The sequence below is a fragment of the Fusarium fujikuroi genome, chromosome FFUJ_chr08, assembly GCF_900079805.1.
Source record: "Fusarium fujikuroi IMI 58289 draft genome, chromosome FFUJ_chr08".
NCBI lineage: Eukaryota > Fungi > Ascomycota > Sordariomycetes > Hypocreales > Nectriaceae > Fusarium > Fusarium fujikuroi.
The window spans coordinates 1,455,433-1,478,842 of NC_036629.1; the positions used below are offsets into that span (position 1 = coordinate 1,455,433).

The window sequence follows — 23,410 nt, forward strand, 5'->3', positions numbered from 1 at the left end:
AGGACTCGATGACCATGATCATCCTGTGGATCATAATCTCTCGTGTTGCCACGCTTTTGTGCGTATCATCGCGTAGCATTGTACAAGGCACGACCATTCGGCGAACCATACACTTCCTACTTTGTTTTCTGTTCCCACGAATTACTATTCTTCCTGGTTGGTTTGCAGCGCGGGCTTGCCCGGTAATACCTATTTATTTTGCATGGTTTCGGAATCAACGTCTACTGAGCATCTGCGGATGGACAGCGTTATACGCCTCCTCTCGGCACCAGGCCACGATATGAGCATTGTTTTCGGCGTTTTATGGGTAGATGGCACAATAAAGGGAATGTTGGAAGCGCCTGGCTTCATTTGCAGGTCGTCAGTCACCTTTGCCCATTTTGGCTTTGGTTCTTGTTCAAACGCTGCCATTTTTAGAAATGGCAGGATGGTGGAATAATTCTAATGTCGAGCCTCGTTTTGATGATTGTGAAATAAGACCTTGGATATGTGAACAAGGCATCATCAATCATGAAACAGTCAACTTTGATTTAATATAAATCTGCAAAGAGACTTTCTCCATGATAACGTTCAAGTTATTGCCTAATTGTGAAATTGAAACGCCAGTCTATCTTCTCGTCTAACGTCCCAACTGCAAACCCAAGCTCAGGAGAGTAATCCTTCATAAACGCCGTTGAAGCTCCAAGTACGATCTAGTGGAATGCCACCGGGATGAGGCAAAAGTCACAAACTTCGACGCATGCCACAGTTGAGCACTCCTAATCCTCTTCATCACCTTTGTCCATTGCTCTTAGATATTTGTTATGCCGGTGACGAATCGCCCAAAGAGTGATACCCGTTCCCGCGCAGCAGGAGATGAGGGTAACCCAGTAAGCAGAGCGATAGCATTCGAGTCCAACTGAGCAGAAACGCTCACCGTCTGGTCCAACAACACTATGCTGGTCATAGATTTTTCCATAAAAGATATTAAAAATGTTGGACGAAATAACAGGAGCCATGGTCAAGAAGCCCCAGTTCTGGCTTAATCCTCGGACACCAAACATTTCGGCGACGAGAGAAGGGGAAACGCCAAATAGGAATCCATAGGCGAGTCCTGATGGGCCCGAGACCAGCCCGAGGAGTTGTGGGATCTCAATATTCAATGCGCACACTTGAGCGAAGATGAAGACTGCGCAAGCGACGACAAGACACCAGAGCCTGCTGGCGTGAAGCTTGTTCACCAAAAAGTCAGAACCCACGCCTAAAGCCTATGGTTAGAACTAGGGAAACAAGCCCAGGGTTGTCATGCGACTCACCACTCAATAGTCTACCCAAGAAACTGCAAATAGAGAGAGTCGATACATGCATTTGTTGTCGATGAACGAGAAATTCGTCAGTAACATTTTTGTCGTAGTGTTTCCAAAGAGCCTTGGCGTCGTTGCCGATGTTGCTTGAGACATGGTCAGCTGAGCAATCCGAAAAGCGATGGGAGCTAATCATACTTGATGGTCATGAGACCAACACCAGCCAAAATAGCCATGATGACGAAAAGGTGCCAAAAACTGACACTGCGCACGAGAGCAAGACCCCGAATGTCTACATGATGAGATCCACCGCTATTAATATCACTGTTTCCAAGAGGGGGATGTCCGGCTCGAGATATCAAGGGGGACGTCTCGCCGACCTCGAGGTCTTCGGGATTCTCGGGGGCGACCACAAGGCCAAATTCAGGCGCAAATGATATTCCAGGAGAGCCCGTCGGATCTGGGGTGTTGGCGGGGGCGGTTGATGAGGATGCTACAGCGGGTGCGTGGGAGCTCCTAATTGTGCTGGTGCTGGTGCTATTACTACTGGAATTAGTCAACATACCGGGTTCGTCCTCTGCTCGAGACGAGCGGTAGGGCTTTGGTTCATCGGAGGAGCCTGGTCGGAGTTGTTGGGGGTCGGTAGATGGAATACTGGGGGTTTCGTCCGAAGCAGGTACAGCCTCATACTCAGCTTGTTCGTGATGGACCTTGAGGAAGAAGAAGCTGCCAAAAGTAAGGCCAAATGTGCCCCAAGCAAGAAGCTCAAGGAAAGCACTGGGGTCTCCAGGGAAGAAGACTGCGCCTATGAAGGAGAAAAAAAAAGGCGCTTAGACCAAAGGCAGCCAGAGGAAAGGCTGTGGCGGTTCCCCGATGGTTGGGCCAGTTGAGAGCAGACGTCTTGACAGCAGCAGCGAATGCCATACAACCACCTAAGCCGGTCATATAAGAGAAGAGACACATCAACATGACTGATCCTGATCCACGATGGTAGGCTTGATGCAGAGGAAAGTAGCCAAAGAGCATAAATATAGCTCCACCAAGGACAGCAGGCCGAGGACCACGATGGTCAACGAATATACCGATGGGCATTCCCAAGGTGTACATTCCCAGGTTGCCAGCCAGGCCGATCAGGTTACTCTCTGTAGACGACAACTTGAGTCGTTCCGCAAATTGCGGAGCCCAAGCTGAGTAGACATACTATAGTTGCCGTTAGATACCTTACTCAACAATGATACAGCTGCTGAAAGAAGACCAACATTGGTACCACAAGCCAGGGATAAAATAGTAGCTGCGACGCTGGCAATAATACGGGCCTGAAAGAGGCTTTGTTGCTGGTCTTGATGCATCTTGACGACAAAAAACAAAATGAATAAGGCTAAGTAAATGATAGTCGAGTGACTGAATATGATCTAAGGTAGGTAGTTTGAAGACGAGGGGACGCGCTTCTATGAAGTAAAAGTTAACATTTGGCCAGCGAGGATGATGCTGACCCAATTTGCTGGACGATAATGGGGAGGACAGAAAGAGAGAGATAGGAAACTCCTGATGTAAGAAGAGTACCCAACGTAGCGCACGTGGCTAATGTAAGTAAGGTATAAAGGAATATTTCGGATATTGATAAGGTCAGGAACAAATGGGTTAGTTAGGGGAGACGAATACTATGGAGCATCTCGTGGCTCGCTCACGTAGTCGGGACGGGAGTGGAGGGAAGTTGATTGATTTAGTAATTGATCAATGATAACAGGGAGTCAGGGACGAACTGTACAACTGAGCGCGGAGAAGATCCCGAGACTAGCCCTTGTGTGTACATACCTAGGAAGGCTATGCATGATACTGGGGCCGGATGCCGGGGACAGCCACATTCTCGAATGCCAAGCCACATACTCGGAGTACCTACCCCCCTCCGTTCTTCGGCTTTCCCTGACGACGTAATCTCACGTGGACACTCTTTGATTGTAGCCTCATGTATCCTGCCATCTCCAACATCCTCTAGAGGCTCTACCTAGACAGATCAGGCACCGTTCTTAAAAGGTGATTCACGCCACCGGTTCTGGTCTCTTTGCTTTGCTTCATCTCTCACGAAACCTTTGTGTACCAAAAATTCACCAATCCCGACTTCAACTAGACGTCCACAACCTCGTCGCGCGCCGTCGCAATGGGTGCCCTCTTGTCTTTGCCGCTTCTGGCGGTACCCAGCATTGGTACCGTATGTTACCCATCCTTTCCAATCATCCTCTCCTGCGATCGCTAATAATTTCATCAGATTGCTTCCTTTGCTGCCAGCTGTTGCGGCGCTGCGACCTGCTCCATGGTCTGTAGCGCCTGCGGCAAATGCGGCAATAGTATCGCAACCCGTATCGCATACGCGCTCCTCCTCCTCGTCAACTCGATCATCGCATGGATAATGCTCACGCCTTGGGCCATCAAGAAACTCCAGAAACTTACCCTCGACTACGTTACGATTAATTGTCCGACTGGTGAATGCCATGGCTGGTTCGCGGTTCACCGAATTAATTTTGCGCTTGGTCTCTTCCATCTCATCCTTGCTGGTTTACTATTTGGTGTCGCAACTTCGAAAAACCCCCGTGCTGCTATTCAGAACGGCTACTGGGGCCCCAAGGTTATCGCATGGCTCGCCTTTGTTGTCCTATCCTTTTTGATTCCTGACAGCTTCTTCTTGTTTTGGGGCAACTACATTGCTTTCGCCGCAGCCATGCTGTTCCTTTTACTCGGACTCATCTTGCTTGTTGACCTAGCTCACAACTGGGCTGAGTATTGCTTGGCTCAGATCGAGGATACTGACTCAAGAGTTTGGCGATTCGTTCTGATTGGCTCTACTCTCGGCATGTATATCGGATCGCTTGCCATGACTATTGTGCAGTACATATTCTTTGCTCGCGGTTCATGCTCTATGAACCAGGCTGTGATCACCATCAATCTGATTCTATGGCTCGGAATCTCGGTCATTTCCGTCAACCCTACTGTTCAAGAGTTCAATCCCAAGGCGGGACTTGCTCAAGCTGCTATGGTTGCCGTCTACTGCACATACTTGACTATGTCAGCTGTGTCAATGGAGCCGAACAACGAGTGCAACCCTCTTATTCAGGGACAGGGAACACGAGCAACCTCTATCGTTATTGGTGCAATTGTCACTCTACTCACTATTGCTTACACTACCACACGAGCCGCAACCCAGAGTCTCGGACTTGGCAACTCGAATGGAATACAGTTGCCCGACGACGATGAGCACGGACTTGTGACCCAACAGCCCAGTGCTCGTCGGGAAATGCGAGCTGAGGCTTTGCGTCGAGCTGTCGAAGAAGGCAGCCTCCCAGCTGACGCCCTGCTATCCGATGACGAAAGTGATGCTGGGGACGCCCCTGCAGGAGATGACGAGCGAAACAGGACCCAGTACAGTTACTCAGTGTTCCACATCATCTTCTTCTTGGCCACTGCCTGGGTGGCTACTCTACTCACCATGAACTTTGACGAATCTACCAAGGATGGTGACTTTGCGACCGTTGGCCGTACCTACGCTGCGAGCTGGGTCAAGATTGTTAGTGCCTGGGTTTGTTACGGCATGTATACGTGGACTTTGGTGGCGCCTGTTGTCCTTCCCGACCGTTTTGACTTTTCTTGAGCTGTGATATGCATTTGGCGGAGTTTTGAGGCGAGCGCGCTTGTATATATTTAGCTTGGCAGACTGTGTTTAAGTTTGTTGTTTCTTATATGAATAAAGAATCATTGTACCCAGGGTTCAATATGAGTCATGAGCATGTTTCGGAGCATAACACTCCGCATGGTGCCTACTCAGCTGATGGTCAAAATGCACGTATTCCTTCACCGGTGAGCCACGTAGGAACGGACCCTAGACATCTCAATGCATGTCTCGGGGACCAACCTGCAAGTGACGGATGCAATGAGACATAGTAGACAAGGAAACAGGACCTGACTCAAATCAGGAGTGAACTACGGAGATTAGATATCAAAAGGGCTGTTACTTCATCTGATTACATTCACCTCCAGAGTCGTGTAACACTGGACAAGGGGGCAGGAGAGTTTGACGAGCAGGATTAAGCGTGCCCCGGCACGTGGATGAGTCTAGATCAATGATAAAGAATATTTAGAAGTTTGGCCTGTATGGCTATCGAGGCGATTTTGGTGTTGTGCTGCACCAGAAGAGGCGCCAGGGGATAGTCAGAGCAATACTCTATTATGTAGCATACCTCACAGTGCTATGATGAGGCTATCGCGAGATTGGGAGTATGAGACGGGGAGTTCTGGACCTCTTTTTTAAGGCTATATATATTGTCCTGCTGGAAAATGATGTTTGGTGTTACATTGCTAGCTTAACAGGCATTTCGATCCTAGTTGGTGCGGTTGAAAGTGTTTTGATATCTCTTCACTCTTCACTCTTTTCTCATTCACCCTCAGAAATTACACCAAGGCCATTATCAACTCCCGACTCTGACCGGCAAGTACTCCGTGCGACCGCTGTCGCCTGTACCACCCCTATGTCTATACGGCTTTGGTTCTGAATTCCCCGGGGTACATTTCGTTACACCAACGTGACCAGGCCCGTGACGAGGTGCGTGATGCGCGTCGAATATGAGATGTGATGGAATATCCTTCTCCTGAGGATGCGCCGTCATACCCCAAGCAGCATAAGCGCGATCTTCAGGTCTGAGGTCTCGCGTAGCTTCGCGAACCAAATGCGGGCGGCTTGATGAGATATCGATGCCGAGACTATCATGATGACGGTGATGAACTGAGAGGCTGGTGGTAAGGACGTGCTGGAAGTAGCTGAGATCGAAGCTCAGCATGACCAGCCCGTGGGGATATCGCTTGTCGAAGTATAATATACACCTGAGTGTATGCCCGAGAATCTGGGGGACGACTTTGTGTCGGACCCCTGAACTAGCAATACCCTTGGCCAAAACTAAAACTCACCACTAGCAACAGCAATAGGAGGAACTCGATGCCACATAAAGTCGAGATAAGTGGGAGAGAAGCGACAAGGTCGGGTCCTTTTCTTCACGTTCCAAGACTTGCACTGACCGTGTATACCAGCGCACTTAAAAGAGATAGACTAGTCATATCGACCGAGGACAATCATCCAAAGCCTGGAGAGAAAGACAAAAGAGGCAGCCATATGCTCGCGTCCTGGATCAACGAGACAAGTCGAGAACGCTTGAGCATCAACGAGATTCTGATACAACAGACCGGTATGTTTGGATCATGAATCTTTCGTATTTCTGGATCTGTCTCAAACCTATTGCAGGTTCCCAAAACAAATAAATCTAACTCCATTGTTCATCCCTTCCAACGCCAGCTCGAGATGATAATACAGGCCTTCTTTTCCTTTACTTTTTATTGATATGAATGCCGGTGAGGCGGTATACGGCGGTGAACTTCCCTTTGCCACCACCCCGTCAATGGCCGAGAACCATGACAAGTCCGGTAGAGAAATGGTAATCAACAGACTATCGACTTCGCTTGCAAAAAATCAAAATGTTCCTTGAGGCTCAATTGCATTGGCCTTGCCTGTTCTTTCGCGGCCCTTCTTTTGCGATGCTTTCGTAGCTCATTGAATGACAAGGGGCGTTTCTCCGAGTTCCTTGGCTGCACCAGCAGCGTGGAAACCATCCAAAGTCACGGTCACAGCACCAGCCTGAACCAGCTGTATAGTCTGTTAGCTTTGCCCAATATGGCAATGATCGTTACTTACAGCGCGAGAGAGATCCTCAATCAGATCATTCGGGTCCTCGATACCAACGCACAGTCTGATAATATCTTCAGGCATTTGTCGTTCCGCTCGAGTCTTGGCGTCGATGCTGGCATGGCTCATCTGGCAGGGCATGCTGATCAAACTGTTGACACAGCCGAAACTGACGCTGATGGCCCAGAGGCGGGCAGCCTCAACAATACGCTCAGAAACGGCCGGATCACCAGTCTCAAACGAGAGCACCGCGCCAGCACCGCGAGCCATAGACCAATGCAGATCGTATTGAGGGTGGGATTTGAGTCCAGGGTATCGAACACGGAAGCCACGGGACTCGAGAAACTCTGCAATGGCTTGAGCGTTGGCTTGCTGTTTCTCCATTCGAATAGCCAAGGTTTTGACACCTCGCATGAGCAGGAAAGAGTCATTTGGTGATAGACCACAGCCCGTGGAGTTAATAACAAAGAATAGCTTGTCTCCGATCTGAGTGTCGTTCATGGCAATAACACCAGCCATAATGTCGTGGTGACCAGACAGGTACTTGGTTCCAGACTCGTACACAATATCGCAACCCACATCAAGAGGGTTGAACAGCATGGGAGAAAGCATGGTGTTATCAACAACAACGAGCGCCTTGGGATTGACTTCATGTGCCAAGCGAGCGATAGATGGAATATCCACAACCTTGATCAAAGGATTGGTGGGAGTCTCTAGCAAAACCATGGCGGTCTTCTCCGAGAGGCGTGCCCGCACGCTATCAACGGTTGTTGTGTCGACATGGTGAACAATGATGCCTTGGTTGGCAGCTAGGTAAGTAAGCAGACGGTGGCTGCCACCGTAGAGATCATCGCCAGTGATAACCTCATCGCCAGGTCGGAGTAGACGAGTAATGACATCGAGAGCACCCATTCCCGAGCTGATAGCCAGCGCTCGCTGAGCGTTCATAATCTTTGCGAGGTGTCGCTCGAGATGGGTTCTGGTGGGGTTTCCAGAGCGGGTGTAGTCATATTCTTGCTGGCCACCGCTGGCTGATGTCTGCTTGAAAGTGGCAGACTGATAGATGGGAACGCTGGAGGCTCCATATTGGTCCTTGCTATCTGTGTATACAAGTTCTGTGGCGAGGGCATAGCGTTTGCGACCATTGCGAGGGCTTGACGGAGCGGGAGATGGAGGGAGATCATGTCCCTCATTGTCAATTCGCTTAAGAGGGTTGGCTGACTTGCCAGAGTCAGTGGGCGAAGGGGCAGACATTCTCGATAAATTTAGTCGCAGCGTATGTGTCGAAGTCGAGCTGAATGAAGGTGATGACGGGGAGAATGGTTCTAGGTACGTCGGAGGAGGGGCGGGCGCTAGAGAGAAATCGCAACGGAAATTATGCGACAAGAGCGAAACTCAAATACAATTGAAGAATGATTGAAGCGAGAGGGATTGAAGAGCTTCTGGAGGGGAGAGGTCAAGACTTGCCGAGTCAGAGCTTGGAAGAGAAGGGTCGCTCGGGAGTCGGGGAGTCATTCCCGCTGTCGGCGGTCTGGGCTGGAGAAGATGGTCTACAAACTCAAAACTCATTATCTGCACTGGATGAACTATGTAATGTGAGTGCTGCGCTCTGTACAAGGGCAACTACGGCGCCAATTACAGGGGATCTTGCACCATCTTTCAGGAGGCCCTAGGGCCCTATAGTTCTGCTTGAATCCACTGTGACGGTTTGGGTCCCGCCCACCGCTATTCTTCTGGGTCATCCGACCGATCAACGGAGGGCGATTGATGCTGAGATACCTGCCGAATGCCGGCTGCTGGTACTCAGGACAAGGTATATTGCTATCGGACCCCAGAAACCTATAGTGGGGTATCGCAAATGACGTGATCAGACACTATCATGGCCCATTGCGTGCTGTGCGTTCCTAATTAGTGAAACGCACTGTACGGGAACCCCGGAGGACGGAACCGAGCCCCGACTTGAGCACCGTGATCGTATCTTCAGTCCTGGCGGATATTTTCAGTTTGTGGGGGAAAGGAGGACAGTGCGAGCGGTATGGTATAGTCGATTGCAAGCCTGAAGCAGACTTCGTGATGCTGCTGATTGGACAATGACTGGTGAGGTGATAGCCAGGGTTGAGTGTTTCTATTCAACATTATCGGCTGTTGCTAGCCTGAATCGTTTGCTAGGTAATCATCATGCTAGTCCTGTTCCTCCGCAATCAGTTCCTCAACACCGCTCGACCGTCGCTTTGGTTGCAATTTGATCTGTCCTCCTTCGCGGCCGAGGAAATCATCTGATCTAATGCCACGGAATTGCCTGGGATCCACGGACGACATCGCGTGCCCACTCTCACGATGCTGCCGCATGTATTCTCGTACGGGCACCATTGCTGCATCTCGGCAGGCCTCCTTGATGTCACTACCAGAGAGCCCAGCAGTAATTCTTGCAACGTAATCGAGGTTGAAATGCTCAGGATCCATCTTGGTATCTTGCAATATGAGCTGTAAAATTCGACGTCGCTGCTCTGTTCCTGGTAGCGTGACAGGAAACTTCTTTGGCATACGACGAAGGATGGCCTCGTCAATATCATTGATACGGTTGGTCGCACCAAGGACCATGATTCGAGCAGGCATCCCTGAAGAATTCGAGGATGTCAAACCATCCCACAGAGTCATGAACCTAAGTTTTGTTAGTGTCAATTAGTTAAATGTGATTGTTGTAATTACTCGGCCTTGACCATGCCACTGGCCTCATGTTCACCACTTCTACGAGTACCGAGGACAGCGTCGATTTCGTCAATAAAAATGATAGCAGGCTGCATCTTTCGGGCCAAGGAGAAAACGGCGCGGACAATCTTGTTCGAGTCTCCATACCATTTCTCTGTTAAAGTCGAGATATGCAAGTTGATGAAAGAAGCACCACTCTCATGAGCAACAGCCTTAGCGAGCATTGTCTTTCCACAACCCGGAGGACCGTATAGAAGAACACCAGAGGGAGCAGAGAGTAGAGGTGCGGCGTGAGAGTAAAGGTGAGGCATCGTCAAAGGGTATATGATCGACTCTTTCAGTTCTTCGATAATCGTATCCAGACCGCCGATGTCTGCGATTGTTAGCGAATTACGGGGAAAGGTATAAGGCCTCAACCTGCAAGCTCACTCACCGTCAAACCCAACAGAGATGTCCTCAGGAGGGACCATTTCAAGTGCAACCAGGTTCTCGTATTCATTCAAGACCAGGTCCTCCGGTCGTGGCCCCGTTCTCGAATCGCTGTCATCTCCATAATCCAGTCCGTCTTTCTTGTGTCGATTTAGCCGCTCAAGATGCGCTTTAGCTTGACGTCTGGCTTGTTCGTGTTTTTCTTTATCAGGGTCGGCAATGTTGCTCAGGATAGGGTTGAGGAAATTTCGAGCCACATAGAGGCCAGCCGTCATCTAACAGACTTCTGTGAGCACGATGCCCTCGCATTCAACAGCGAATTTAGAAATATTGCACTTACCATGCCCGCAAAGAGCAATATGTCCATGGCGACATCGCCAAGCTTACGTCGTTCCCCCATGCCGAAGACCCAGCGCAGCCAAGGGGCTGACTCGGATGGCATGAGATGACCAGGAGAGCAGGTGGCAAGAGGGCGATGGCTGCCACGCGATAATCAAGTCGCAATTGGGGGTAGATGCTCCAGTTCAACAAAAAAATCGCCTTTGCCGGCGTCACCTGGAAAGGCGTTGAGAGGTCTAAAGGTCGAAGGCTGAAATTCGGTGTTTGAAGAATAGTTAAAATGGAAGATCAATCAATATGCGCGTTTCGGCAGGAACCTAATGCGCTGGCACATGCCCGCCCGACATCCCGTTGTTAGCGGTAAGTGGCGGCTAGCGCCAGTGAAAGCACGGACCATAGATCCATGGATGTCTCTAAGCCCATTTGTTTACATGGATGGTACCCCAATGAGATCCAAACATTCAGCATTGATCTGGATTTGTCCCCTCCGGCATTACTATCCCCGCCCATCACTCGCAATAATTGTCATTGATATCCATGCCATTGTAGTCGCGCATTCTTCGATTTTAACCCTTCAGCTGTCCCTATTCCTCGGGTATTTTTATTTTGCAACTGCTTCTCTTGCGCGTGCTTGTGCGACACATTTATCCGCGATCACCGACACAAGTAACCATGCCACCACGCGCGCGCGCAAAGCCTGCAACAGGCCTTGCTGGACTCGTGGCTTCAGATTCAGAACCCGATCTAGACATGTTTGATCAATCTGAGCTTCAAGCAGTTGTGCGCACCATGAGTACAACAAAGAAGCCCCGCGGTCGACCACCAGGAACGGCCAGCAAGGTAATCAAAACAGCACCTCGAACGACGCGTCGAAACAGCGCCGATAAGCTCGCCTATGTACCTGAAGTAATTGCGCAACCCGCTGCCACAAGCAAAATCAGCGATGGTGCCACGAAAAGAGGCCGCAAGACCAAACAACTCGCCCCAGATGAAACGGTCACATTTGAAGATATTGGAGTTCCTCCAAGTATTCCTGCGACTGAGACGAAAAGGGGGTTGCGCGGGCACCCAAAGAAACTGAACGGCGAGCCCTCAATACTTGCTCCTGAAAGTGCTGTTAAGCGACGTGGTCGACCCCCGCGACAACCAACCACACCCATTGAAGAGATTCCGGAGACACAAGCAGAAGACGTTATGGAACTTGACGCCGTACCGGAAGAAGACGAGGATCGCAACTCTATTACAGGAACGGCTGAGCCCTTGGAGTCATGGTCTAGCTATGGTACCAGTGACGCCGCATTACGGAGGAGGCTGGGGGAACTCACCAAGAAGTACGAGGCTCTCGAGATGCGCCATCGGGATCTTCGTGAGGTTGGCGTTCGAGAAGCCGAGCGGAATTTCGATCGACTTAAGAAACAAGCTGAAGAGCGAACCGCGGGTAAGTCTCATCCAAGAACTCCTCTGCGCCGCACATTGTACTGACTTCCACAGCCGCTACGCAGCTTATATCTGAGCTTAAGGTCGAGCTTGCTGCACAGACTGCCCTGGCGAAGGAGGGTGAAGAGCTTCGAAAGCAACTGGAAGCTAGCGAGGTCAAGGCCGAGAATCTGGAGGGCAACATTGAGACCCTGAACAGTTCTTTATCCGAAGCCGAGGCAGAAATCAAAACTCTTTCAAATAAATTGGCCGCTGTGAGATCGGGAAATGCCAACACCAGAGTTCCAGGAAGCGCTATCAAAGCCTCGGGGCCAGCCAATCGCACAGCACAGGCAGAGGCTGCACACGCTGCACAAGCCATTGCGCAAGCGAAGGAAAACCTATACGCAGATATGACAGGTTTGATCATGCGTGGTGTAAAGCAAGAAGAAATCGGAGACACTTTCGATTGCATACAGACTGGGCGCAATGGGAGTAAGTTTAATGGTCGATGGTCTCACTCCATATGTATACTGACTGCAGCCAGCCCTTCATTTCAAACTCACAGTTGACAACGACGATACTTCAGACAACATCGAGGATGTGCAATTCACATATCAACCACAGCTAGACGCTGGACGTGACATGGAGCTGATGGAAATGCTTCCAGACTATCTCACAGAGGAAATTGTCTTCCCCAGGTCTCAAGCGCCCAAGTTCTACTTGAGGGTCAGCAAATCTTTGGCAGAGGACCTGTCCAGATAGTAGAATATGTTAGTTTTCGTTGTTGCGGTAGGATGTGCCTGTTGTTAGTGATACCCAAGACTTATTCCTGCGTTATGTGTGTACGAGCAAGCACTCGATGAAGATAGATTAGTAACGATTCTAGATAGAGGGTCCGGTTACCTTAGATACCATATGGGCGTCAATGAGAACCTTGTTGGTAAACAGTTTCTCGACACCGTTCGTTTATCAAGGTTGCAAACTTCCAATATCCGTCAAGGTGCGTGAGGTAGGCCATGGACTAGTGATCATAGAATGGCTGACATTTCCAGGACCATTTCTCTCACGATCGCTTGTGCCTATTAATCTTTTGGGTTTCCCGCCCTCTGGCTGATCTGATTTGATACCAGCCCCGGGCTCGATTTTACATCGACGGGATGGGAGGCTTGGATCCAATGAGACTTTCATGCAGCAAACCACGTGTAAAAGCTGAAGGACCATCCAGGCCCAAGCCAGCGGGGTTGTAGCGCAGGGCCACTAGCGTATTTCCCCTGCAGATGGGGTCCTGCACTAATTTGTCGGATAGACGCGTCCCTCGTCAGCGTCATTCCAATTCTTGCCACGGTTTTATATCTGGTCTTGACCTCCACCTGCAACTCAACTCAATGGAGACTGTCTCTTATTACTTCTTTGTTTGACGAGATCAAGGAGGATTTGCTCAATGCCTCTGGTTTCTCTTGATATTTGTTGCTTCTATTTTTCTTGTCTTCTCATTCAAGGCACTTTCAACTTATGTGGTACCATTAGATTTTGATATAGCATCGTCTTCCACCCCCTGACTTACACCGAACAACCCATCGTCGATCATTCGAACTGTCTATACTTGCAACTACGCACCGGAGCATATCAGTTACGTCGCCATGGCTGGTTTCAGCCGCATTGGCTTCATGGCCATTGCGGTCGCTTTCCATTTGGTCTATATCTTTTCGATCTTCGACATTTACTTTGTCAGCCCGATTGTCTCAGGCATGCGATTGTTCAATGTTGAGCGCACGGATGAATCTCCAAAGACTCCTGCAGATCGCCTTGTACTATTTGTTGGTAAGTTGGATCAGAACGCGTGATTTGGCCAGTGCGACTAAGTTGCTGTACGTTTAGGCGACGGTTTGCGAGCCGACAAAGCATTTCAAGCCCACCCCGAACCATACCCCGAATCCGATGAAGACCTCGTCCCTCGTCCGCTAGCTCCTTACCTTCGCTCCCGAGTGCTTGAGCATGGTACTTTTGGCGTATCGCATACTCGTGTGCCAACGGAATCCCGACCCGGCCACGTGGCCCTCATTGCCGGCTTGTACGAGGATGTATCTGCCGTTGCGACAGGATGGAAAATGAACCCGGTTAATTTCGATAGTGTTTTCAATCGCAGTCGACATACCTGGAGTTGGGGAAGTCCCGATATTCTGCCAATGTTCCAACATGGCGCTGTCCCAGGAAGGGTGGATGCATTTGCATATGGAGCTGAGCTTGAGGATTTCTCCAAAGATGCTACGGAGCTTGATTACTGGGTGTTCGACCATGTCAAGGACTTCTTCGCCGCAGCAGCGACGAACGAGACCCTCAATACCGCTCTTCGCGAGGACAAGGTGGTTTTCTTCCTCCATCTGCTCGGCCTGGATACTACTGGACACTCTTACCGGCCTTACTCCAAAGAGTACCTGCACAATATAAAAGTAGTTGATCAAGGTGTGAAGGAGATGGTAGAGCTCATCGAAGGCTTTTATGCCGATGACCGGACTGCGTTCGTCTTTACAGCCGACCACGGCATGACAGACTGGGGTAGTCATGGCGATGGACACCCTAATAATACCAGAACTCCTCTCATATCATGGGGTTCTGGAGTTGCCACTCCCGAGTTGCATCCGGACAATACTGCCCCTGGCCATGATGAGTACTCTTCAGACTGGAATCTGGACCATGTTCGAAGACATGATGTTGCTCAGGCTGATGTCGCAACGTTGATGTCGTATCTTATCGGCGCTGAGTTTCCAGCGAACGGCGTGGGGCAACTTCCTTTGAACTTCCTATCTGCGAACATAAAAGAAAAGGCACAAGCTTCCCTGGTCAATGCTCAGGTAATTCTTGAGCAATACCGTATAAAGGAAGAGAGCAAGAGAAACGTGGAGCTCCGCTACCAGGCTTACGGACCTCTGAGCAATGAGAACCTTGGCCCTGAGCAGCGCATTGCTCACATTCGCTCTTTGGTTGACGCTGGTCAATTCGAGGAGGCTATTGAAGAATCAGACGCTCTGATGGAAATTGGGCTTCAGGGACTTCGCTACCTGCAGACTTATGACTGGTTGTTCCTACGTGCTTTGATCACCGTTGGCTATTTAGGATGGATGACCTATGCGACCACCACCGTCCTTTCCTTATATGTGGTTCAGGAGAGCATTCCCCCTCAACGCACATTGCTTGGATCGGCGTTTTTTTCCTCAGTACTTGTCGCTCTTTACTCATCCTTCGTCGTCTCTGAATCCCCACCTGCGTACTATCTGTATGCATTTTTCCCTGTTTTGTTTTGGGAAGAGGTGTATGCTAGAAGAGCCAGCGTTACCAAAGGTTTCAAGAATCTGTTTGGTAATGTCAAGTCTGGTGGTGCGGTTGCAGCGCTGATTTTCAATGTTGTCCTCTATTTTGGTATCATTCAATCTCTGGTAAGCTCTCTTCATGTCACTCGGCCTTTTGCTTACTAGTCCTAGGCCATTGGATACATTCATCGTGAGGTCCTGACTGGGCTTTTTGTCTTGGGTGCTTTCTGGCCAATGACGCTGGGTGTCTCATTCTTGAAGTCCCATGGATTCCTGACCCTCTTGTGGTTCTTTTCTTGCTTGGCTATGAGTACTTTCACCCTTCTACCCGCGATGAAGGTCGAAAATGTATCCCTAATGTAAGCTTTATCTTCAATCCAGGAATTGTTACAGACACTAATTAGAAAGTTTGATTGGCGGTGGATTGATGACTGTCATCGGTCTCGCATACTTGGTTCTCGAAGATTTTATTCTCTCGGATTTCACCGCTTTCAAAAGCAAATCAAAGCGTCTCCATACAAGTCGAACACTCCTTGGTACTCAAGTAAGTTTGACTTATGATAGAGCATATCAGAATTGCACCGCTCATACAGTTTTCAGATTGGCCTTATCGTACTTGCAATACTCGTCACACACTCCAGTGCCACTTCACTGCAAGCCAAGCTCGGTCTCCCAAGGGGCAACCAAGTAGTCGGTTGGGTCGTCTTGGGTGAGTCAATCAGATTTGATACATGGTCGTATGTAACTAACATTTATCAGTCGTGTCGCTCCTCATGCCCTTGGCATATCGGCTACAGCCTAACAGCCACTACATGCATCGCCTTGCAATCATCTTCCTAACCTGCGCACCTACGTTCATCATCTTGACAATTTCATACGAAGGCCTATTCTATGTGGCCTTCAGCGTCACTCTATTGGCTTGGGTGCGCCTCGAGTACGCGGTACATGCATTCTCAAAGGGCAAGGCTCAGAACGAGGCAGCTGTCGCTGAGCAGCAGAAACACGAATTGGGTACATTCCGGCCATTGACCCTCTCAGATGCTCGGATAGCACTGTTCTTCATGGTTCTACTACAGTCAGCCTTCTTCAGTACCGGCAATATCGCTTCCATCTCATCGTTTAGCTTGGAAAGTGTATCGAGGCTCATCCCAGTGTTTGATCCTTTCTCGCAGGGTGCTTTGCTGATTCTCAAGATCATTATTCCATTTTTCCTGATATCAGCGAACTTGGGAGTTCTGAACAAGAGATTAGGTGTTGCACCATCTGCGCTCTTCATGGTCGTCCTCACAGTCAGCGATGTTTTGACACTCTACTTTTTCTGGGTTGTCAAAGATGAGGGCTCATGGCTGGAAATTGGTTCAACGATCACACATTTTGCAATCGCCAGTTTCTTGTGTGTGTTTGTCGCGGCACTCGAGCTGGTGAGTGCGGCATTCATCGCTGGCATTCAAGTCGAACATGAACAACCGGCTGCCGCCAATGGCGTCAAGCCTGAGACAAAAGGCAAGGTTACGTCAAAGACATTTGCACGGTAGCCATGGGTAGTAAATGTTTCCTGCAAAGGAAAATTCGTTCAATGTACAATGATGATCTCTTGGCAATTTACATAGTAAAGTCACCAACAATATCCTCAGGGAGCAAGGAAACATAAGACTTTAGTAGAGGGTGCTAAAATAAACTTAGTTGAGAGTCCCCTAAGTTTAGGCTATACTACCTAAGTCTTTTTGTCATTCAGGATCGAGGTCCTGAGTTTTCTTTCCTCTCCTAGAATATCTAACTTTTCATTGGCATTGGCGAAGTGACATCAGGGTTGAATAGAATACATACGAGTATGAACACATGTGACATCCTACAGGGGCACAGCCTCGAGCTGTATAGGGCTGAAGGGAAAGCCTACCGGAAGATGGCCGGATTCCAGGGTGACAGGTTCATGGAAAGGTTGCGTCTAAGGATTCTTGGCAACATGTATTCTGTTTAGCTGCGCATCCATCACGATCACAACGAATTAACGGTGTTGCAAGGGCCGGCTGAGAAGAATCTGGGGACCGATTCGGAAGCCCGGAGGTGTGGGTCGGATTTTGCGGGGGCCTCACCATGTGGGCGTACTGTACGTACCAGTAAGTTACCATTTTCATGTGAAAAGCTTAAGTGAAACAATGGGACTTTGAGAACGAGGAGCGATTAGTAGATACATGTATACCTAGTAGTGCCTTGAATGGTGGGCACATAGAGCATGCATAGATCTTTATCCAGCCTCGAACTTTACGTCAGGCACTGAACTTTGGCGTGGAAACTCAGCTCGAACAAGAATCTCACCAAAAGTTGCTTCCCCAGGTTTTGCCACGACTTGTTCTGTTTCGACTAGTGAACTTGCTTCAACTGTTCAGACCAAACTTAATTAGGAACTTGGGCCGCCGCCATAAGTCTTCAAGACGTTCACATGCCACGAACCACATAGTGCCAGCCATGACGACGTCGACAAGACAGCCCGCCGTCTCATCATGATCCAAACGGTCCAACTGTCGATCAATTCGTGGGGACTTCATTTTATGCACAAACTCTTTTTAGGCGTGAAACGTTGACAGACTGCACCTCTCTGAATTCTGACTGCAGGCATGCACTCTGAGAGACTGGTCACGCGCTCACACCGCAGTTCTAGATGGATCATTGGGGCCGGGTTTTGATGAGAAGGATTCAATCTTAGATACTGGTAATCTCTATTGCCAACCATGTTCTCCTGGATCTAACAAGGCAGTCAAATACTAAGGATGTGAGACGACTGACTAGGCTTTCACATGAATATTATCAAGCAGGATTCCTCATATTGGTTGATGTGAAGATGTCTCTGAATCTTGCCCGGCCTTGTTCTGTACTGTGATATTCATAAATCGTTGTGTCTAACTTAGTAGGTATGTATTACTCTACCCTCTCTCTCGGGGATTGCACTTGATACGGCATCAATTAGCAACTGACACGGTTTGGGAAGTTCCATACAGCTGTGGACCCTCTTCAACTGAACTGAGCGCCGAGTTCTTTACACCGGAAGGTGGACGGGCCCATAGTGGAGAGGTGTTGTCCACCATCTCCGACATTACAGGGCCACCCTTGAACCGCAGTGCAGTTGAGAATCTGGAGGTCCGCGCACCCCCGACACTCCCGCTATTCCTCTCCTTTCCATTTTGTCCTTTGCTTCCTTTCTTACATGCTCCGAGACAAATACGTTTTGATTATTGGTTAGTTGGTCGATGCTTTGTCATTCTCTGCAGTATTAATCCTTCTAAACCTCTCGTTCTCCCCTTTACTTAGGAAAGCATCTTCCCCGTCTCTACATTACTACTCCGTATACTAGTTCATCGCGACTTTCAAGACTGGGCAGATCTCTAATTTACGTATGGATATCCCTGCTCCCGCCGCTAAAGCGCACCTCGGCCGGTTCCATTCCATTGTTGGTAGCTGTCAAGCTAACCACTAACCACTACCTACCTAATAACTGAACTCCGTATCCTCTAAGGCAATCCCTTATTACCACTACAGCGGGGGCATTCCACCGACCGACCCGTTGCTTACAATTAGGAGTCTTGCTGTTGCTGGGCGGTATCATAGAAGCCGACCCCCTGCTATGCGCTTTTCGTTGTTCAAAATCGAAACGACTTCAAGGCTCGAGGTTGCAGTAGAGGTTACAGCCAAGGAGTCTGTACCCGAGGGTTTCATTTCATTCATTTCACCCAGCTCAGTCCCGCCAGATCCAATCGAAGATCTTCAGACCTGCCGTTTTGGTGTGGTTCGCTCAAACCAAACCCGCTAGGTCCAGTGAGGTTGGTCCAGGACAGTGAGGTACCTACGTTACTGCTGTGGTGTCTAGGTACCTAGCGAGGTAGGTGTGGTTAGGTTGTGTCAGTGCTTCTTTTTGTCTGCCTGCCCTGGCGCGCAAATCCATTGCATGGAACCTGGCTTGCCTTGCCTTGCCTGGCTCTGCTTTGCCTTAACGTTACCTTCCTACCTTAACTGCCTTCTCAACTCGACCATCCCGTCCTGTCCCCCTCTTCGAAACCGACTTTGACGTCTCTCGATCGCTTCCGCTTCCGCTTCAATTCCTCGCCCCCGACATTTCCGATTCCATGGACGTGGACATGTCGTCAGGCAGCGGCACGCCGCAGGCGCAACCACAGCAGCAGCAGCAGCAGCCAGATTCACAGTCGTCGGCACCAGCTCCTCCCGCTCCAAGCACCTCAACATCGACTTCCGCTGGCGGAGTGAGTTTTCGAAGGTGAGTCGCCGTTCTATACTCGATATGATGTTGCAAGTACTAAGCCCGTTCTTTTAACAGACAGCGAGCATCGCGTGCATGCGAGGTAAGCACATTTGAAGACTTCTGCCGAACCTAGTCACCCATGAGAGCCTGCCCCTCAACATGAGCCGAGGCATTGGCGTCCAGCCCACTTCATCATGATTCTTATCACGGCATCCGCGACAGCTGTACAGATGATCTTCTTCTTGAGAAAAGAGTTTAGACCATGATGCTAATCAACGCTTCCACAGACTTGCCACGCTAGAAAGGTAAATGCAAACATTCGCTTATAGGAGTCCAGAGCGACCCAATTGGTTCTCGACTTCACCACAAACAGCAACATTAACCATCATATTCTGCAGGTTCGATGCGACGCCGCAAGCCTTGGTGTGCCCTGCACCAATTGCGTTGCCTTCCAGATCGAGTGTCGTATCCCGAATCCGAAGCGCAAAAAGACACAGGGCTCTGGCAGCCAAACCAATAAAGACTCCGATAGGTATGAGAATGCGCCCCCAATCGTTACTCGATCCTCAACGCTGACCAGAGGCTTCGTGATATGTAGCGATCGCGGCGATGCAAACGAAGACCCTTCACCGCGCCCTGTGGCCCCTTCGAGCACCTCATCACTCACCCCGCGAGCTCCTTCGGTATATCATTCCAACAATGGCACACCTCCCACCAACTGGACGGAAGCTCAAGCACGTAAAGAAGAGGTCGACAGTGGGACCTATCTTGACCTTGTAATGAAACCCAAGTTTACACGCGCTCCCATTACCGAAGCTGGGCGGGTTGCATACCTTGGCGAATCCTCCAATCTGACTCTACTTGTCCATGATCGCCAAGGCTCAGCAGATGTTGTGCATTATCCACTGCCTGAGAACGTCCGCGGCTCTCGAGCTCGACTTACTGAACTTGACAACGTCGAAATCGATATCCTACATCAAAGAGGGGCGTTTCTACTGCCTCCACGATCACTATGCGACGAGCTCATCGACGCTTACTTCAAATGGGTGCATCCCATCGTACCCGTCATCAATCGTACCCGCTTCATGCGACAATATCGAGACCCTAAGAACCCACCGTCGTTACTTCTTCTTCAATCCGTTCTTCTGGCGGGTACTCGGGCCTGTAACAACCCACAGCTGATGGATGCCAACGGTTCAACGACTCCTGCTGCTCTCACTTTCTACAAACGTGCCAAGGCCTTGTACGACGCAAACTATGAAGACGATCGTGTGACAATTGTTCAATCTCTCCTTTTGATGGGCTGGTATTGGGAAGGGCCAGAAGACGTCACTAAAAATGTCTTCTATTGGAGTCGTGTGGCGACGATTGTTGCGCAAGGCTCAGGCATGCATCGATCCGTGGAACAGTCACAACTGAGCCGAGCAGACAAAAGGCTGTGGAAGCGCATATGGTGGTCCCTCTTCACCCGCGATCGCTCGGTCGCAGTTGCTCTGGGTCGCCCAGTTCACATCAATCTTGACGATGCAGATGTGGAGATGTTGACTGAAGACGACTTTATTGAGGACGAGGTTGATCGAGCAAGCGAGTATCCTCCTGATCCTATCCACGTGCAGTTCTTTCTCGAATACGTCAAACTGTGCGAAATCATGGGCCTGGTTCTATCACAGCAGTACTCCGTGGCATCAAAAGGAAGACAACGAAATGCTATCGACCTCACACACAGCGACATGGCTTTAGCTGACTGGCTACAAAATTGCCCAAAAATTGTCTATTGGGAGATGCCTCGTCATCATTTCTGGTCCGCGTTATTACACTCAAATTACTATACAACGCTATGTCTTCTACATCGAGCCCATATGCCGCCCGGTGGCTCATCACGATTGCCCGACCCTTCACCTTACCCCTCACGTAACATCGCTTTTCAGGCGGCAGCTATGATCACATCGATCGTAGAAAACCTCGCCGCACATGACCAGCTGCGATATTGTCCAGCCTTTGTTGTGTATAGTCTATTTTCTGCTCTCATCATGCACGTCTATCAGATGAAGTCTCCAGTGCCATCGATCCAGCAGGTGACACAAGATAGACTGCGCAGCTGCATGTCGGCCATGAAGGAGATCTCGCGAGTTTGGCTTGTTGGCAAGATGGTTTATGCTCTCTTCGAGTCCATCATGGGTAATAAAGTACTGGAAGAGCGGCTACAAAGGGCTGAGGGCAAGCGACACCGGAACTTGCGCCAAAGTCTCTTGCATCTTGAACAGCAACAGAATCGACAGGCCGAGGCGCCGAAGCGGAAGTACGACGACATGGCCATCGACTTCGGCACCACTACTCCTCAGCCTCAAGAATCGTATGAGAGGTCGCGCCCCCAGACTCCGAGTGCTGTCAAGGTCGAATCGGGAAGCACGATGCAGCCGCCACCAGTCACGTCACCTAACGCGCGACAGAGTGCCGCAGATACGTTCATGGGAGGGACGAACTCGCGCCCGCAAACTCGGCCAGCAACACCCTTCAACCCATCATTCTCTGTACCACCAACACCTCCTGACCTCTATCTTGTTACGAGGAATTCTCCAAACTTATCACAGTCCCTTTGGGAAAACTTCCAGCCTGACCAGTTGTTCCCAGATAGTGCTGCCATGCCAGCTTTCCCTAACCTGTCACCAACACAAACACACTCCAATCTCGATCACAATGCAATGGGCTCAGTACCTCCGAACAACGGACAAGGCGGGATGCATAGCCAACAATCCGGACATTATCAACAACGAGGGAATGGGATGATGCCCCAAGGTTTTCAGGGACATTCGAATATGTGGCAGCCAAACATGGATCCGAATTTGCCAGAAGGACAGAGCCCAGACAGTTGGAGCACTGCCTCGGGACCAGGGCAAGCGGTGCCAACAACACTAAATGTCGAAGACTGGTAAGTCTCATGAAATACTGCGTTTATATCGCACGGGCTAATGATGTCTCAGGTTCCAATTCTTTGGCATCAACGGGACCGACGCTAATCATATTAACCTTGACATGCCCCTCGGCTGAAAAATGAATAATGGGGACAGATCGACTTGAGGTGGCCTTCACCGATGTTGCAGTTGTTCTGGATGAAAACGAACAGTAAACAAACTCATGTCTTTGAGAAAAGCTGGGCCGATGACCACGTAATGACTATTCCTTGCACTTTGCGATTTGTCTAGGTGGTTGAGCAACAGGGCATGTCTTGAACACGGTCTCTGATAAACCTCAAGTTTGCGATATGGAGCCAGGGAACGGGTTTGTCACGGCGCCGCTGAGACAAAACATGACGAATAATTGGACCCTGTTTGTCGAAGACAATAGAAGATGCCAGGCACTATCATAGCTATATGGTGCACAGAAGATCATCAGTAGAAATGGAGGTCATAAACCAGGCAAGATTATATTGAAAGGGCATTATGACATGTTAACTGGATGTGGTATGCTTTGGGGATAACGAAGACAGAAGCAGCAATGATGGAGGATTATTATTGTCAAAGGCGCTATATTCTTAACTTCATATTAAAAGAACTATTTATACCCATCTAGGAGTTCACTACGTGCGCAAATCGTACATACCCTCCCCCAATAATCATGGGACATGGAGTCGTCAATGACGATGTAGTCGTTTCTAACGGGAGCCTGCCCCGGGTCCCAGTCTCAGCCTCTGGTGTGGATGCCTTCTGGAAGGGTTTTCAGTGACTTGGGGCCGCTCTCAGGGGCCAAAGTCACCTTGGTCAGTGGGGTTCATTGTGATCCGTGACGCTAGGCAAGAAACATCAGCCAATCTTGAGCGCAAAAAGGTGGACGTGGGTCGGGAGATTCATTCCACGCGGCCCCCAAAATCGATAACACATACAACCTAAAGCGAGTCCATTACTCGCTAATTCGAAGGGCTTTGGTTATGTATACATTCTAAAATTATCTG

At 49.7% G+C, this 23,410-nt stretch overlaps 8 protein-coding genes; 4 read left to right on the forward strand and 4 right to left on the reverse strand.

Moving 5' to 3' along the window:
• Nucleotides 1-758: 758 nt before the first annotated feature.
• Nucleotides 759-2,632, reverse strand: FFUJ_12255 (MCH1-like monocarboxylate permease; the record flags this gene model as incomplete). XM_023581838.1 has 5 exons in its annotated part: nucleotides 759-1,240; nucleotides 1,296-1,429; nucleotides 1,482-2,082; nucleotides 2,120-2,483; nucleotides 2,543-2,632. 5 exons carry the CDS (start codon nucleotides 2,630-2,632, stop codon nucleotides 759-761), a joined length of 1,671 nt encoding a protein of 556 aa, XP_023435160.1.
• An 809-nt stretch (nucleotides 2,633-3,441) lies between these two features.
• On the forward strand, nucleotides 3,442-4,926 carry FFUJ_12256 (related to TMS1 protein; the record flags this gene model as incomplete). XM_023581840.1 has 2 exons in its annotated part: nucleotides 3,442-3,492; nucleotides 3,550-4,926. 2 exons carry the CDS (start codon nucleotides 3,442-3,444, stop codon nucleotides 4,924-4,926), a joined length of 1,428 nt encoding a protein of 475 aa, XP_023434468.1.
• An 814-nt stretch (nucleotides 4,927-5,740) lies between these two features.
• On the reverse strand, nucleotides 5,741-6,109 carry FFUJ_12257 (uncharacterized protein; the record flags this gene model as incomplete). Its single annotated transcript, XM_023581841.1, has 1 exon — nucleotides 5,741-6,109. One exon carries the CDS (start codon nucleotides 6,107-6,109, stop codon nucleotides 5,741-5,743), a length of 369 nt encoding a protein of 122 aa, XP_023434469.1.
• A 761-nt stretch (nucleotides 6,110-6,870) lies between these two features.
• On the reverse strand, nucleotides 6,871-8,259 carry FFUJ_12258 (probable cystathionine beta-lyase; the record flags this gene model as incomplete). XM_023581842.1 has 2 exons in its annotated part: nucleotides 6,871-6,966; nucleotides 7,015-8,259. The coding sequence occupies 2 exons, from the start codon at nucleotides 8,257-8,259 to the stop codon at nucleotides 6,871-6,873; spliced, it is 1,341 nt and encodes a 446-aa protein (XP_023434470.1).
• A 927-nt stretch (nucleotides 8,260-9,186) lies between these two features.
• On the reverse strand, nucleotides 9,187-10,510 carry FFUJ_12259 (probable MSP1 AAA ATPase protein; the record flags this gene model as incomplete). XM_023581843.1 has 4 exons in its annotated part: nucleotides 9,187-9,667; nucleotides 9,715-10,087; nucleotides 10,148-10,418; nucleotides 10,484-10,510. 4 exons carry the CDS (start codon nucleotides 10,508-10,510, stop codon nucleotides 9,187-9,189), a joined length of 1,152 nt encoding a protein of 383 aa, XP_023434471.1.
• A 644-nt stretch (nucleotides 10,511-11,154) lies between these two features.
• FFUJ_12260 (uncharacterized protein) lies at nucleotides 11,155-12,663 on the forward strand (the record flags this gene model as incomplete). XM_023581844.1 has 3 exons in its annotated part: nucleotides 11,155-11,920; nucleotides 11,974-12,393; nucleotides 12,446-12,663. The coding sequence occupies 3 exons, from the start codon at nucleotides 11,155-11,157 to the stop codon at nucleotides 12,661-12,663; spliced, it is 1,404 nt and encodes a 467-aa protein (XP_023434472.1).
• An 878-nt stretch (nucleotides 12,664-13,541) lies between these two features.
• On the forward strand, nucleotides 13,542-16,744 carry FFUJ_12261 (probable protein MCD4, required for GPI anchor synthesis; the record flags this gene model as incomplete). XM_023581845.1 has 6 exons in its annotated part: nucleotides 13,542-13,722; nucleotides 13,780-15,335; nucleotides 15,381-15,568; nucleotides 15,618-15,753; nucleotides 15,810-15,918; nucleotides 15,969-16,744. The coding sequence occupies 6 exons, from the start codon at nucleotides 13,542-13,544 to the stop codon at nucleotides 16,742-16,744; spliced, it is 2,946 nt and encodes a 981-aa protein (XP_023434473.1).
• Nucleotides 16,745-19,327: 2,583 nt separating this feature from the next.
• On the forward strand, nucleotides 19,328-22,509 carry FFUJ_12262 (related to cutinase transcription factor 1 beta; the record flags this gene model as incomplete). XM_023581846.1 has 4 exons in its annotated part: nucleotides 19,328-19,476; nucleotides 19,537-19,561; nucleotides 19,791-22,390; nucleotides 22,443-22,509. The coding sequence occupies 4 exons, from the start codon at nucleotides 19,328-19,330 to the stop codon at nucleotides 22,507-22,509; spliced, it is 2,841 nt and encodes a 946-aa protein (XP_023434474.1).
• Between the last annotated feature and the right edge of the window lie 901 nt (nucleotides 22,510-23,410).